This window comes from Chelonoidis abingdonii, chromosome 1 (genome assembly GCF_003597395.2).
Source record: "Chelonoidis abingdonii isolate Lonesome George chromosome 1, CheloAbing_2.0, whole genome shotgun sequence".
Classification (NCBI taxonomy): Eukaryota; Metazoa; Chordata; order Testudines; family Testudinidae; genus Chelonoidis; species Chelonoidis abingdonii.
This window is the reverse complement of record NC_133769.1, coordinates 250687775-250702446: the sequence shown is the minus strand read 5'-3', so window position 1 is coordinate 250702446 and position 14672 is coordinate 250687775. Positions and strand designations below refer to the sequence as shown.

The 14672-nt window shown below is 42.9% G+C and overlaps 1 protein-coding gene across 1 annotated transcript; it reads right to left on the bottom strand.

The window, feature by feature from the left end:
* Positions 1–11893: 11893 nt before the first annotated feature.
* Positions 11894–14556, bottom strand: MRPL30 (mitochondrial ribosomal protein L30). The gene is made up of 5 exons (XM_032765384.1): positions 14440–14556; positions 13680–13763; positions 12900–13046; positions 12164–12237; positions 11894–12078 (listed from the first exon to the last, which is right to left on the bottom strand). The coding sequence occupies exons 1-5, from the start codon at positions 14491–14493 to the stop codon at positions 11946–11948; spliced, it is 492 nt and encodes a 163-aa protein (XP_032621275.1). The 5' UTR covers positions 14494–14556; the 3' UTR covers positions 11894–11945.
* Between the last annotated feature and the right edge of the window lie 116 nt (positions 14557–14672).

Genomic DNA, 14672 nt, shown 5'->3' with positions numbered 1-14672 from the left:
GTCCCTAGGCCAAGTCCTACCCACTGAGGTAATAAGTATATCTTGGCAGTGGTGAATTTTTCCACTAGATTTCCAGAAGCAGTAGTGGCTCTGTCTAACATTGAAGCAGAAACTGTAGCAAGAGTCCTTCTCACTGTCTTAAGCAGAACTGGTTTTCCCGAAGAGGATTTTATCGGATCGTGGATCAAATGTCATGTCACAGCTATTCAGCGAGCTATGGAAGTTTTGTGGGGTGAAACAACATAAAACTGTCCCATACCACCCAGAAACCAAAGGTTTGGTGGAAAGATTCAATGGGACCCTAAAATCCATGCTGAGAACGTATGCAAATAAAAGGGGTTAGAACTGGGACAAATTGTTACCATTCCTGCTCTTTGCTTACAGGGAGGTATCCCAGGAATCAGTGGGGTTCTCCTCATTTGCTCACCTATATGGAAGGAAAGGGAGGAGACCCCTAGATCTCATTGGAGACTCCTGGGAAGGGAACACTGAAGTAAAGGAAGAGCCAGTGACTGAATATGTGCAGAGGTTCCAGAAAAAGTTAAAAGACATGATGACTATTATTCAAACTAACCTCAAAGACAGTCAGTCTAAACAAAATGTGTGGTATGACAAAAATACTTGTAAATGCTGTTTTGTAATAGGAGACTTAGTATTGGTATTAAGCCCTGTGAAAAGGAACAAAATGTAAAATACTTGGGAAGGATGCTTTGAGGTGATAGTAGTAAATGAAGATGCATATCATGTTAAACAGCCTGATGGTAATGCTGTTTCACAGCTAGTACAGGTAAACAGACTTAACATCTATCACATCAGGGAAGCCATGGTAAACATGACCTGCTGTGTAGAAGGGGAAATTGAGGCACATAACCTCATTGGTTTGATGGCTGAATATCAAAGTGACTCAACTCTGAAAAGCATTGATTTATGCAGTGAGTTAACACCAGTTTAAAAGGCAGAGGTGTTATGATTGATGCAAAAATATAAAGAGGTGTTTTCTAACAAGCCAGGGAAGACACACTTGCTAACTCATAAGATCATTACAAAAGGTCAACAGCCACCTCCCGGCAGACCTTACAGGGACACTGGCAAGGTACAAGAACAAATTTGTGCAGAAATATAAAGCATGTTAGACCTGGGAGTAATTAAAGAGTCCTGGGCATCACCTGTGGTCTTGGTCTCTAAGAAAGACCACTCTACAAGGTTTTATGCTGAGTATAGAAAACTCAGTTCTGTTACAGTACCAGAGGTATATCCTCTGCCTAGAAATGATGATATGCTTGACATTTTAGGCAAAGCTAATTATCTTATTTCTTTTGATTTAACTCGAGGTTATTGGCAGATTCCTTTGGATGAGGATTCACAGAAAAAATCTGCGTTCATCACTGATAAAGGATTCTGTGAATTCACAATGTTACCGTTCTTTTTAATTAATGCCGGGGCAACCTTCCAGAGGCTGGTCACCTAGTGTTAAATGGTTTACAGAACTGTGCAAGAGTATATGTACATGACATTGCAGTGTTTAGCGGCACCTGGGCTGATCACAAAGAACACTTGGAAATTGTGCTGTCAGAACTCAAGGAGGCAGGCCTAGATATAAAAGCCTCACATTAATTACTTTTCAGAGAGAAGCATGTGTGGCTGCAACAGTAGAATTTTGCCCTATGTAAGTAAAACAGATCAGGTACCATGCTGCCAGTGGATGGGGCCCAAGTCAGGGCTTCAACACAGGTCTCTCTTCTATAGATTTAAAAATAGGACTGGAATAAAAGGATGAATGGAAGAAAGTATGGAAGCAGTAGATGAGAAGCACATAACACTCAGAGATGTGTGGACCTCTGATGGCTTTACAGATAAGTCAGAATTAAATAGAGGGAGGAAAGAAAGCAAGATCACTGAATTTTTCCTGGCAATTTTAAATTCCAAATCTGGCAGTGTGTTTCCTGGGACCCTGCCATGGGCAACTTTTTAAAAAATGAATGCAGCTTTGAGGCATTTTAAAGGTGACTATGAAGAATGTATAAGAAAAAATTAGGTTCGTACCGTTCTTCATGACACATAGAGAGCCTGAAAGAATTTGTTTTACGGTTTTAAGTTTTTTTCTTCTGATATAATTATCAATCATTATTATTATACCTTAGAAGTATCAGGAATGCCGTTTGCCATTGGATCTTCTCCAGATTTAATTGGAGGACTTCTAGGAAGTCTTAAGGATGCTTATCATGAGCTTTAAGACACACCTTTATTGGAGAGGTAAAAGTGTTCAATCTTTAAGATTTCCCTTATCCAAAAATGTTTATTAAGCATTGAAGGTATATAGGTGCTTTAAAGAATAATAAAAATAAAAACTCAGTCTATCTATCTAAAAATTATTGCAAGCCTCAACTGCTCAGCTTTCACGCTCTGCTCTTGCAGGTCACCGTTTCACTAGTTCTCCAGTTATCATAAAATCTTCCAGGCTAGGTAGGATCTGAATTTCTTATGAAAAAAAAAAAAACAGAACAAAAACAAAACAAAAAAACCCCCACAACTTTAGAAATATGTTGAGCCTTCTTTATAATCATAAAGTAGCGAAAATTGGGCACAAACCTGTTTTTCTTCTTTGCTGTTCATCTTTAACACCACAAGTAACATGACACTCTTCCAGTTTCCCCTCTTCTTCTCCTTTGTCTTTTATTCAATTTTTTTTCCAGTTTCTCTGTCTCAGATCAGGAGATTTAATATTCCCCTATTACTCCTGTACTTTTAGAAGCTTAAAATGGCTCTTCTTTAAGCTGTGCTTCATATTCCATTGAGCACTAAGAGACTACTTATTGCAATTCCCTTAATTAATGTGCAGATCTACTCGGAAAAATCATTCTGTAAAAACGCCACTGTGTGATTCCATGTTTATTGTTCCCATTTCTATATCAACTATTGTCAATTTACAAGTAAACAGATGTTTTGTCTAGTTCCTAGCTCCTGAGACTGAACCTAGGTCTGAGGCTATGTCTACACGCCAGAGCTTACAGCAGCACAGCTGCACTGCTGTAAGGTCTACCGGGTAGCTGCTCCATACCGGTGGGAGAGAACTCTCCCACCATCATAATTAAACCACCCCTAATGAGCACTGGTAGCTATGTTGGCAGAGAAGCATCTCCCAGCGACACTGAGCTGTCCACACCAGCGCTGTTGTTGGTGAAACATTTGTTGGTCAGGATTGTGGTTTTTTTCCACATCCCTAACCAACAAAAGTTTTACCAACAAAAGTGCCAGTGTAGACATAGCCTGAATCAAGCTCTCCCACTCTTTCTTGTACTACCTTACCATCAATGATAGATGATCTGCAGCCAAATTAGCCTTCAGTTATATCTGTGCATTTTCATTATCTTCAAATTATACCAGGGGTGCTGGAACAATTTGTATAGTGGCGGTGCTGAGAGCAATTGGACCAAACTGTATGTAATGGAAACCACTTCAAGCCACGGGGTGCTACTGCATTCCCACACCCCTCATTCCAGCACCTATGAATTATGCCCTCCATGACACCTGTGCAACCCCAGTTCTTTTAATGTGGTTGAGATACTGATGCGAGCTCTGATCAAAACTGTAGGCTCAGCTGAAAATGTACAAGCTCACAGCTGGAAGTGAGGCCAACTCACTTGTGTATTAATATAGATCAAAGTGCCTGTTAAATGTATCAGAATGTATTTGGGGTTTAAACTTTGTGAAAATTAATGGGATTTACATGTGTTGTTTTCACTTACCTGTATCCTGTTATAATGTCATAGCAAACATTTAGATTGTATATAACCCTGTAACTAAATAAACCCATCAAACAAGAAAGAAGTCTTGTGTAATGCAAAATGAAGAATTTTAGCAGAAAGTGCCAATTCTTACACCAGTGAAGGAAAGTGGTCATTATGTGAGATCAAAGATGCCAAATGTGCTCCTCTCTTTCCACCAGTCAAAGAAAGAGCCAATGTGGGTGGTGACCCTGTCAGTTTGTTTTCTGTCAGAATAAATTGTAAGCATGGATTATGGAAAAGCTCCTGCATCTCTGAACTGTTTGGATTCTATCAGGGCAAAATAAGTGAATGAGCAGATGGAGATCCCCAAATTATTCTGGGTAGCCCTGAGAGACTTTGGGGAAACTGGCAGATTACTATGACTGTGACTCACCTGTACATATACTTTACCTGCTTTAACCTCTCAATATCATTCATTTATTTTTCTTAGCTATTAAACCTTTAGTTAGTTTACTTTAGAATTGACTACCAACATTGTCTTTGGTGAGAGATTTAGGATGCAACTCGACCTGGGTGAATGCCTGGTCTCTTGGGACTCAGAGTAACCTGAAATACATTTGTGAATTCTGCTATAAGTGACCATTTATCATATAGTCCAGCCTGCTTGGGTGGCAAGATAGACTGGAGTGTCTAAGGGGACTGAATGTGACTCTATTATAAGATTATTGTAGTACTTTGGGCATTCACATTTGGTACTGGATTGGTGAGGGGGGAGGAATAGCTCCAGGGGCGGCTCTAGACATTTCACTACCCCAAGCATGGCAGCATGGCGCGGGGGCACTCTGCCGGTCACTGGTCCCGTGGCTTCGCTGGACCTCCTGCAGGCGTGTCTGTGGAGGGTCCGCTGGTCCCACGGCTCCACCGAAGCCGCGGGACCAGTGGACACTCCACAGGCATGCTGCCACAGGCTGCCCGCCTGCCACCCTCCTGGCAACTGGAAGACCACCCCCCCACAGCATGCCGCCCCAAGCACATGCTTGGCTTGCTGGGGCCTGGAGCTGCCCCTGTATAGCTCAGTGGTTTGACCATTAGCCTGCTAACCCCAGGCTTGTGAGTTTAAGCCTTGAGGGGTCCATTTAGGGATCTGGGGCAAAAATCAGTACTTGGTCCTCCTAGTGAAGGCAGGGGAGTGGACTCAACTCAATGACTTCCAGTTCTAGGAGATAAGTATATCTCCAATTTTTTTAAAAAATTAATTATAGACCATACCACTAGTTTGAGGTGTCAGCCTTGCTTGTGACAGGCCACTGTGAGGTAGACATAGCCATGAGCCACTCCAGACTGCATGACAGTGGTCACACAGAAATAACTGATTAAAATTCAGCAAACAATTTTATTGATGATGCATCAGAAGGCAGTGTTAGCTCTGCATGCTAACAGAAGAGCACTGAATTATTGTATTTAATCACTAAAGCCAATAAATATGATTGAACACACAGAAAGCAGTTCTGTTGAATAAGGTGGTATTCTTACAGAGTCATTTTCAAGACAGAACCACACTTTAAAATCTGTACCGTTTATTAAAGACAAATAGGAAAAAGAAAGGTAAAATTAGTGAACTGTAAAATTATGTCCAGTTGAATGCCTCAAAGAAGAGCAGCTAAAAGAGGCAATTCAGAATGGTGATTTTTTTTGCTTTGTTTTTGTTTATTTTTTATATTAAGTATTCAAAGCTGTGGTAGGACAATACCTGCTCCATTCTTACATACCAGCATGAATTATAATGTGATATCAGAGCTCACATGCAATTGCACTGCAGTATCAAGCCAGCCTCTAGAGTGGATAATAAACAGTGTAAGTCTATGAAGGCATGTTGAAAATAAGTTTATTTAACTTATGTTTTAACTGTGCCGGTTCAATCTTGCAAGACTCAGATCTAAAACCAAGGCTCAGGAGGCCCTCATCCAACACCACCTCTTTGCTAATGATGCAGCACTGGCAACCCATACAAAAACCCATTGCCAAAACTTCATTGATAGTTTTTCCAAAGCCTGCCAAGAATTTGGGCTTACCATAAGCCTAAAGGAGATTGGCACATTATGTTAAAGAGTTGAAGAAGCACCCTACATCAAGATTAACAACTGTGAACTTGAAGTGGTGAACATGTTCACGTATCTGGGGTCCACTACGGTAGTCAGTCTCTCACTTGAAATGGAACTCAACATCTGCATCAGAAGAGCCACCACAACAATATCTAGAGGGTATGGCACAACAACAAACTGACCGAACACACACAGATCTGTGTGTATCAGGCACGTGTTATCAGCATGCTTTTGTATGGGAGCAAGACATGGACCCATATACTCATCAGGAAAAGTGGCTCAACAGCTTTCATATGTGTTGCGTTCATCGAATCTTTGGAATCTCCTGGAGGATCCAAGTTACCAGCACTGAGGTGCTCAAGCAGGCCAGCATGCAAACACTCCTCAAATAGAGATGCCTCCTCTGGCTTGGGCATATGTGCCAAATGAATGAATGGCACATCCCTAAGGTCATCCTCTATGGCAAATTGGTATATGAAAAACAACCCAAAGGATGCCCAAAATTACATTTCAAGGACGTATACAAGCGAGACCTCAAAAAAATGGATATGGATGTGGACAACAGGGAAGATCATACACAGGCCTGCAGCCTTTGGAAACAAGAGCTCTATAAAAGTCTCTGGAGTTATGAGAGGAAACAGTCCAGCTTAGGAGAAGAAAAGAGCTCGCAGAAGTCAGAGCCCAAAGGGTTGAAACATCACCTCTAAATGTGACAGATGTGGCAGAGATTGTCTCTCTTGAGTAGGTCTTTTCAGCCACAGCTTCCATAAAACCAATTGAGTAAATTCTTTATTTCTCAGGGGCACATACCCATGGTCTCTTGAGACTGAAGGATGCCCACTACTACTCCTATGTGTTCAGGTGTTACTTATTCAATAAGTAAACAAGATTGAAATCCCTATTGAAATAGTACAAAAGGCATCAACAAGGTCATTATTGTTCCCTTTCAGAGCTGCACAGACAATTGCAATCTGTCTTTGAGACCTTCCTGCTTTTCTGTGTCTTTTAAGCTAGTTTTCAATCTTGGTGTAGATGAATGGACTCACCCCTGCGGCACCTCCTGCTGGTGACTTCCAGGAATTAGCTCATTCCAGCTCTGGAGCACCCTCTGCAGGCCAGTGATCTGCCTGGTCCCCCATGTCCCTCCCTGGACCCAGTGCCCTACCCCTGGCAGTAACCCTTCAGTCTTACAGTCTCCCCTCCTAGGGACCCCCCCACCATCTATCCCCACCCTGTCTCAGTATATGGCTACTGCCAGTCATTGTCTAGCCCCCATGCCCTGGGGCAGACTGCAATATCAACCTACTCATCACTGGCAAGGATGGGTTTGGACCTACTGCCTTTGCCTACCCCTGGGCTGCCCTCTGCAACCCCCAGTACCTGTTAGCCCAATGCTAGGCTACAGCCTGGGCATTCCAGGCTGGAGCTCCCCAGCCCCACTTCACTCAGGTACTCTGTGTCTTACTGCCTGCAGCCAAACCCTTCTCCTTCTACAAGCAGAGGAAGATCATCTGGGCTGTTGGCTCATAGACTCTTTATAGGGCCAGCTGGGCTCTGATTGGGGCGTGGCCCAGCTGCGGCTGCTTCCCCAATCAGCCCAGCTTTTAGAACTGCAGCTTTTAAGCCCTCCCAGCCCTAGCCATAACCCTCTCCTGGGCTGTTTTAAGCCTCAAAGGGCAGGAGCAGGTAACCACCCTGCTACACTTGGGTATGCCCACCCACTTCCCGGACACCCAATAGATACACTTGGGTATGCCCGCCCACTTCCCGGACACCCAATAGATACACTTGGGTATGCCCGCCCACTTCCCGGACACCCAATAGGTACACTTGGGTATGCCCGCCCACTTCCCGGGAACCCAATAGGTACACTTGGGTATGCCCGCCCCCTTCCCGGACACCCAATAGATACACTTGGGTATGCCCGCCCACTTCCCGGACACCCAATAGGTACACTTGGGTATGCCCGCCCACTTCCCGGGAACCCAATAGGTACACTTGGGTATGCCCGCCCCCTTCCCGGACACCCAATAGATACACTTGGGTATGCCCGCCCACTTCCCGGGAACCCAATAGGTACAATTGGGTATGGATTTCTCAGTATGTGGGTTGCTGTTATGTTTTCTTGGCTGTTTTTGGTGTGGAGGTAATGGCAAAACTGGAGATATTTATAAAATGTGATCTTTGAAAGTTATGTCACTATGTGCTCTTCATATTTAAAATCTGAAAAAGCTGATCCAGGTGAGTGAACTTATTTTGCTGCTATCAAACTATAATGCCATGAGAAAAGAGAGGGACAAAGTTTAGAATGTATAAATATGCACTAGAAGAAACAGGGAAGCCTTTGTGATGGTGTGCCCCATAAGGCTTTATGGAATATGCTTAAGAATGTATATATGACATAACCAGGAGTGGCGCCAGGGTTTCTGACGCCCTAGGCAGACGGCTGTTTCGCCGCCCCCCTGCAGCTCCGGTGGAGCTGCCGCAGTCGTGCTGGTGGGCAGTCCACTGGTCTAAAGGCTCCAGTGGACCTGCCACAGGCATGACTGCAGTAGGTCCGCCGGAGCCTTTAGACCAACGCACAGTCCGCCGGCGTGACTGCGGTAGGTCCCCCGGACCTGCGTGCCGCCCCCCCCGCAAAATGCCACCCTCCAAAAACTCTGGCGCCCTAGGCCATTGCCTAGGTAGCCTAAATGGTAGCGCCGGCCCTGGACATAACTAGAATATGTTTTGTGCTACATATGCCATGTAACATATCTGTGTAAAGGTTATGATCTACTGAAAACATTCCTCCTATTTGTGTGCATATATCATTTTTGTATTTGAAGTTAGGAATATTGGCTGTGTACTTGCTTGATTTCTAACTAGCCTAGTAGAGCATATGGTCAGCTTCTTGAGAAAAGTGCAGATTAAGTGCCCAGTCAAGAACCACTTAAGCCAACAACGAACTTGAAGATGCCAATCCACATCTGAGCTTTCCCAGGAATGTGTCTTGGCTGGTAAAAACTGAGTCATGCATGGACATGTGACGTGCCCACGTGACTCCAAAACTCCATCTTGGAGCTGGACTTTGCATAGGAAAGAGGAGGGGGTCTCCAGCCACAAGAGAAGTCTATTTAAATCCCTGAGAGATCCCTCCATTTGGTTTTCAGCTGGCTAAAGGGATAGCCTCTCCAACTCCAAGAAACCTGAAAGAAACTGGAACAAAGGACAGTAACTATAGGGGGTGTGAGTGATTGCTGGACCCAGACTAGCAGGAAACTAGCGTGTAAAAGGAAGCTTACTGGAACTGGTGAGGTTTTATCTGTATTCAGTTTTCTTAGATATAGACTTGCATGTTCTATTTTATTGTACTGGGTAATTCACTTTGTTCTGTCTGTTACTACTTGGAACCACTTAAATCTTACTTTCTGTATTTAATAAAATCACTTTTTACTTATTAATTAACCTGGAGTATGTATTAATACCTGGGGGAGGGGGGTAAACAGCTGTGCATCTCTCTATCAGTGTACTAGGGGGCAAACAATTTATTAGTTTACCCTCTATAAGCTTTATACAGGGTAAAATGGATTTATTTGGGGTTTAGACCCCATTGGGAGTTGGGCATCTGAGTGTTAAAGACAGGAACACTTCTGTAAGTTGCTTTCAGTTAAGTCTGCAGTTCTGAGGTGCATTTGTGTTGCAGGGGCTTAAGAGAAACTTGTTTCTTTTTTAAGAAATAAAACTCAAGTATATCTATTTTTTTCATTTCGGTGCAATTTTTGCATGTAATGGAGGACCTAAAAATGTCCAGAGTGATGACAGAATGGATATTGGCACAACAAATAATGACTACAGCAATGATGTTATTGCAAGAGCTCAGTTTTTGGAGAGAAAGGGATCTGGAAACTAGCACTTGTATAGAGAAGAGTTTCTAAAAATAGTGTGGTCAAAGTGATTTAAAAAATACTACTTTTCCTATATAAATCTTGGAAATAGAAAAATAAGTTAAGAACTCCAAGAGGCTTTTAGTTTAGGTTAGAAATAATTTCTAAAAATGAAAAAATACATATTAATTATACTAGATTAGGTTAATTATATTAGGTTATTAAAATTGGAAGTCTTAACTCTAATAACCAAATTATTAGAACCTACCAAATGCAAAACTGTTGCAGTAAATGTTTACTGATATATACATACACACACACACTTGTAGAATGATCAATACATAATTTTCAGTAATTTAGTAAATGACATCAAATTTATAAGCATTGAATATGTGTCCCTTTTTGTTTAAAGCAGGCACACAACTTTAAAAACCATTACCAGGTTATCTATGCTTTTTGGGATGTTTTGGCTGAAACAGCCCAAGAGACTCTGGGTTATGTAGTGGAGTCATAGTAGAGAAAAGTTGGTGGTTTGGGGGTGGGGTCAAAGGCAAGAATGTATGGTTTGGGGGGTTAAGTTGAAAAATGTTCAGAACAGCTCTCTGAGAGCTTTGCACTAAAGCACCTCTTGTGTAGTCAACATTATTCTTCTTTACCTGCTCTGTGTTCAGTTAAAGAATCCACATAGTTTAATAGTAGAACTTTATCAAAGGCTGCAAACACCATGGGATCTAACTTCCAGACAGTCTGGTAGTAGTAGGTGTACCCAAAAAGGAGCACAGAAATGGAACTTCCAGGACTTTCATTTCTTCTTAAAGGTAAATATAAGTTTGTGTTCCCCTATGTAGCCAGTCATTTTTCAGGTATCTTGAGAAAGCCCTGTTTAAACAAAATTTGGGTTTATCTAAATTGGCTTATTGCTCTTTTAACTCAACTTTTATTGTAGAGAGTGGCTTCCAGCTGCACCCAAAAACAATCTACAATGGACATGGTGAAATGACTCCAGCCCAATAATTCATCTTGAGAAGGGATGGTTGCTCAGCTCCACAAAGGAATTTAGGTGCCTAAATCCCAAATGTGGGTACCACTGCAATCCACAAAACCCCCACTGAGCTGCCAACTAACTCTGTAGGTGCCTAAACTCACTCACTGAGTAAATTTTCACCTGAAAAGTTCCCTAGGGACCTCATTTTTCCCTCTGGGCCTGCATACTGATGCCTATCTCCTCTCTAAGCCCCAGTGCGATCCTCAAATCAGAAGACAGATGCGGGAACAACATCAGGGCCTGATCAGGTAGGCATTTTCTAAGCATGACTTACTCTACACAAAACAGGAGGGCAACTCCCGTTAACCTTCATCCCAGTGGTTAGGGTACTCAGCTGGGCTGAGGGAATCCCCAGTTCAATTCTGACCTCTGCCTCATGAAGAAGAGGGATTTGACAGGAGTTTCCCACCTTTCAAGTGAGCACCCTAACCACCAGGACATATTCTGATGCGAGTCTCTTGTTGTGGTCATTCTATGTGTTATTAAATATTAATGGGACCAGAGAGCAAATGAAACTATAGTTCAATGGTTAGAACACTCACCTGAGGTTGGAATCCTGTTCAAATCTCTTCTCTTTGTCAGGCGGAGTGGGGAACTGAACCAGTTTCCCACATTCTGGGTGAGGGCTCTGACACTAGGACAAAGTATGGCACCTGCCATCTCCTCCTCTAACACCCCCACCTCCCACCCCTTTGTGGGAGTCAGGCAGGTGCTTAACTTCTGTTCTCTCAAGCAACAGCTTAGGCATCTAAGGTGCCTGACTCCAGAAACAGCACTCCCAGCTGTAGATTGCAAGCACAGATAGATGCCTCCCTGTATCCCACATTCAGGCCATGTCTACACAAGTTATGTTAGCATACAGCTGCTGAAGTTTGTATATCACTCATGCACTGCATATTTGGCTGCTTGTGTCTGCGCTGCACATATTTTCCAGGAGCTCTTTTTTTGATGCAAAGTGCTGTACATGGTGGGTAGGCATCCCAGTGTGCCATTTGCTGCCTTCTGGCAAAATGCTTTTTGGGAAACGTTCACATGTGTTATGGGAAGCAGTTGGTTCAAGGTCTTATCTCAAAACTTTTACCGTGAGACAGTAAGCTGTGCTACTCATGGACAAGCTGGGTTCCATTTTAAACATTTATTAATACACACAACTCCCAATTTATCAGTTAATTTATTTTGTAAAAGTAAGAATAGTCAGTGCATACTATGACTTAATTGCTTTTTGTTCCACGGGTTTCAGATGCCGCCGAATTATTAATTCTCCTGTGCTCTTAAGTAAGGTATCTGACATTTCCTCTTCTGTTGGAATTCCATGAGGTAGTTTGAGGGGCTGTATTCTACAGACAAGAGAATTTGTTTAAAACATGGACTATGCTAACAAGTTATTTTAATTGTTGCTGGTTAAAGGAAGAGTTAACAAACCTTATTAGATGCTTTATGACTTTCAGTTTTCCATTCACAGATGGGATATTTTTGTGCACTCTGGGCAGATTTGCCTATAAAAAATGCAGAATAAATGTTACAAACTCACTTTGAAAAGGCACTTTATGTCTCTGGAAATTGATGTATTCACATATCAATAAAAGAAGAACACATGTACATAAAACTAAATTACTTTGGGAAATTCACACTTACTGAGAATAAGTGTGCTAAAATTTATTAAACTTCTGGGATTCTCTAACATCTTCATTAATACACCCAGACTGTCCAAATACTCACAAGCACTGACTAACATGACCTAATAAATAAGAGTGAACTAATGAGCAGTCAAAAATACATATATATAGCTTTACTAAAGGGTAGCGGGCAAAGTTCTTCTATGCTATGCACAGCAGTCTCAATGCTGGTGGTTCTGCTTTCCTTACAAATGTATATTTCTTATTAATATCCATGGGAGAGCCATACATCTAGGCTCCAATCATGAAAATACCTACCTATTTGCTCAACTCTGCTATTGTGAGTAGTCCTTTTGATTTCTCACTGTAGTACAGTTAAGGACATGCATAAATGTTTGCAGAGTCAGGGTCTCACAGGACAAAAAATATCAAAGCAGCGTACTGTGGTGAAGATCTAAGGAGAATTTTGCCCTAAATTTCTTGGCTAATTACTTTACTGATGTGCATGATAAACATGAAATAAAGTAATTTAGAAAGTATACTTTATCCAGTCCAAGATCATGTATTATCTTCTTTTCCCAGTATGGACGACCTATTCCACTTTTGATTCTAGTGACAAGATGCAGTTTGTGAGGCTGCTCAGGATCACCTCCATATTTTTCATGATCTGAAGGCTGTGGCTGAAATACCTACAAATAAGTAGTTCACAAAAGGCATGTTTTTGTTTATTTTTAAACATTTCAACAGTTACTGAATTTAACCATGTCTTGCTGTAAAAATATTCCCCTAAAATATATTTTGATCTTTCACTAGAAAGAAAATGTGGCAACCCCCCCCTAAATTTCTAATAAGCTTCCCTTCCAGAAAGGCAAAGCAGCAACATATGACCATAGTATTAAAAAAGCTAATCTCCAAATAACCTCAAATTATTTCAAAGTGTTTCCTCATGACAGTTTGCAGAAAGATACAATAAGTTTGGGGTCATGATCCTCCAATCATATATATCCTAGCCTTTGGGGGCATGATTCTTCAACCATATATATAAACACATAAGAGCAGAGGTCTGTGCAGACAGGTCCGTTGGAGAACTGGGACCTAAGTTTGTAAGATGATTGTGACAGGCTTATTACTCAAGACTGCTCTATTTCAGAAATAAAATCTACTACAATCACACACTGGTTTTTCATACAAGAATCTGAGTGCATCGCTCTCTGGTTTAACAATGGTATTGCTCAGTACTGTTACAAATTAGTCTTACTAAAAAAATTAAAGGTATAAACAAACCCAAAATGTGCTTTCAAATCTTTAAATATTGTGCTTACTGAAGCTGGAATTCTTGACTTAGTAAATTTATGGCGAATCCATGCTGTCCACGTCAGTGAATCCACGCTGCTTTTTGCCACAGTCTAAAGAAGTTATGGCATGATTTGTCAAATATTGAAGAAGAAAATCATTAACATCTGTATTGTACATAAACCAGTGTAATAACTGAATTAGGATCAGGGTCCCATTGTGCAACTTGAATAACCGATACTGTGCCCTTATTACATCAGTGGGTGCTTTGACACCAAGAAATTCAGCATATTCTTGCTTAAGGAAACCAAATACTTTTGAAACCTTTTAAAGTCTGTGTTTCTGATCCGGGTGTTCTAGTGAAATGAGGACACGACCCCGAGTTTCACTAGCATAGAGGCTGCAGAACGGCAGGAGTGCGTGGGGCCCTTCACAAGAGGAAAACCTCGCTGAGGCGGAACACGCACTCTGACAGCGATCAGGCAGCGCAGCTCACTGGGGCTGCTGACTTGGTCTTGAGGGACGCTCCTAGGGGAATCGGGCTGCAGCCCGCCCTAGTGCGGCCCAGGATGGCTCGGAGAGGGAAGAGCCCCGGTCCTGCGACCCTTTCACCGGGGGCTCGAGGCAGTAGGGAACCGAAGCGAAGCGCAGCAGCCCAGGCAGTGGGCGGCGAGGAGGTGCAGCTCCGGGTCCCACTCTCACGCCGCCCTTCCTGCCCTTGGAGAAACTGGCCCCAACAATCCCACTACGACCAGAGCAGGGGACCCCGCCGCCCTGCGCCCCACTCACTCTCCAGACGGCCGGGTGTCTCTTAGCGACGCAGCCCAGCACCACCGCCGCCATCTGGGCCCCGGGCGCCGTTTCCGGATTCCGATAGCCACTAAAATCCGTGCCCAGAAGCCGCCGCACTTTGGTTCCGAGGCGCAGCGCGCGCCCCGGCTACTTCCGGCGAAGGGCGGGCAGGGGAGGGGAGGGAATAAAGTGCGGCACCGGCGGCCGCTAAAGGGTCTTCTAGGTCGTGA

Bases quoted from the DNA above. Each gene is read 5' to 3' on its own strand.
- MRPL30 (XM_032765384.1), bottom strand. From the start codon at position 14,493: ATGGCGGCGGTGGTGCTGGGCTGCGTCGCTAAGAGACACCCGGCCGTC. The intron at 13,764-14,439 runs GTGAGTGGGGCG...TAACTTCTTTAG, and splicing joins GACACCCGGCCGTCTGGAGA to ACTGTGGCAAAAAGCAGCGT. The intron at 12,238-12,899 runs GTATACTTTCTA...CATTTTTTATAG, and splicing joins ATGATCTTGGACTGGATAAA to GCAAATCTGCCCAGAGTGCA.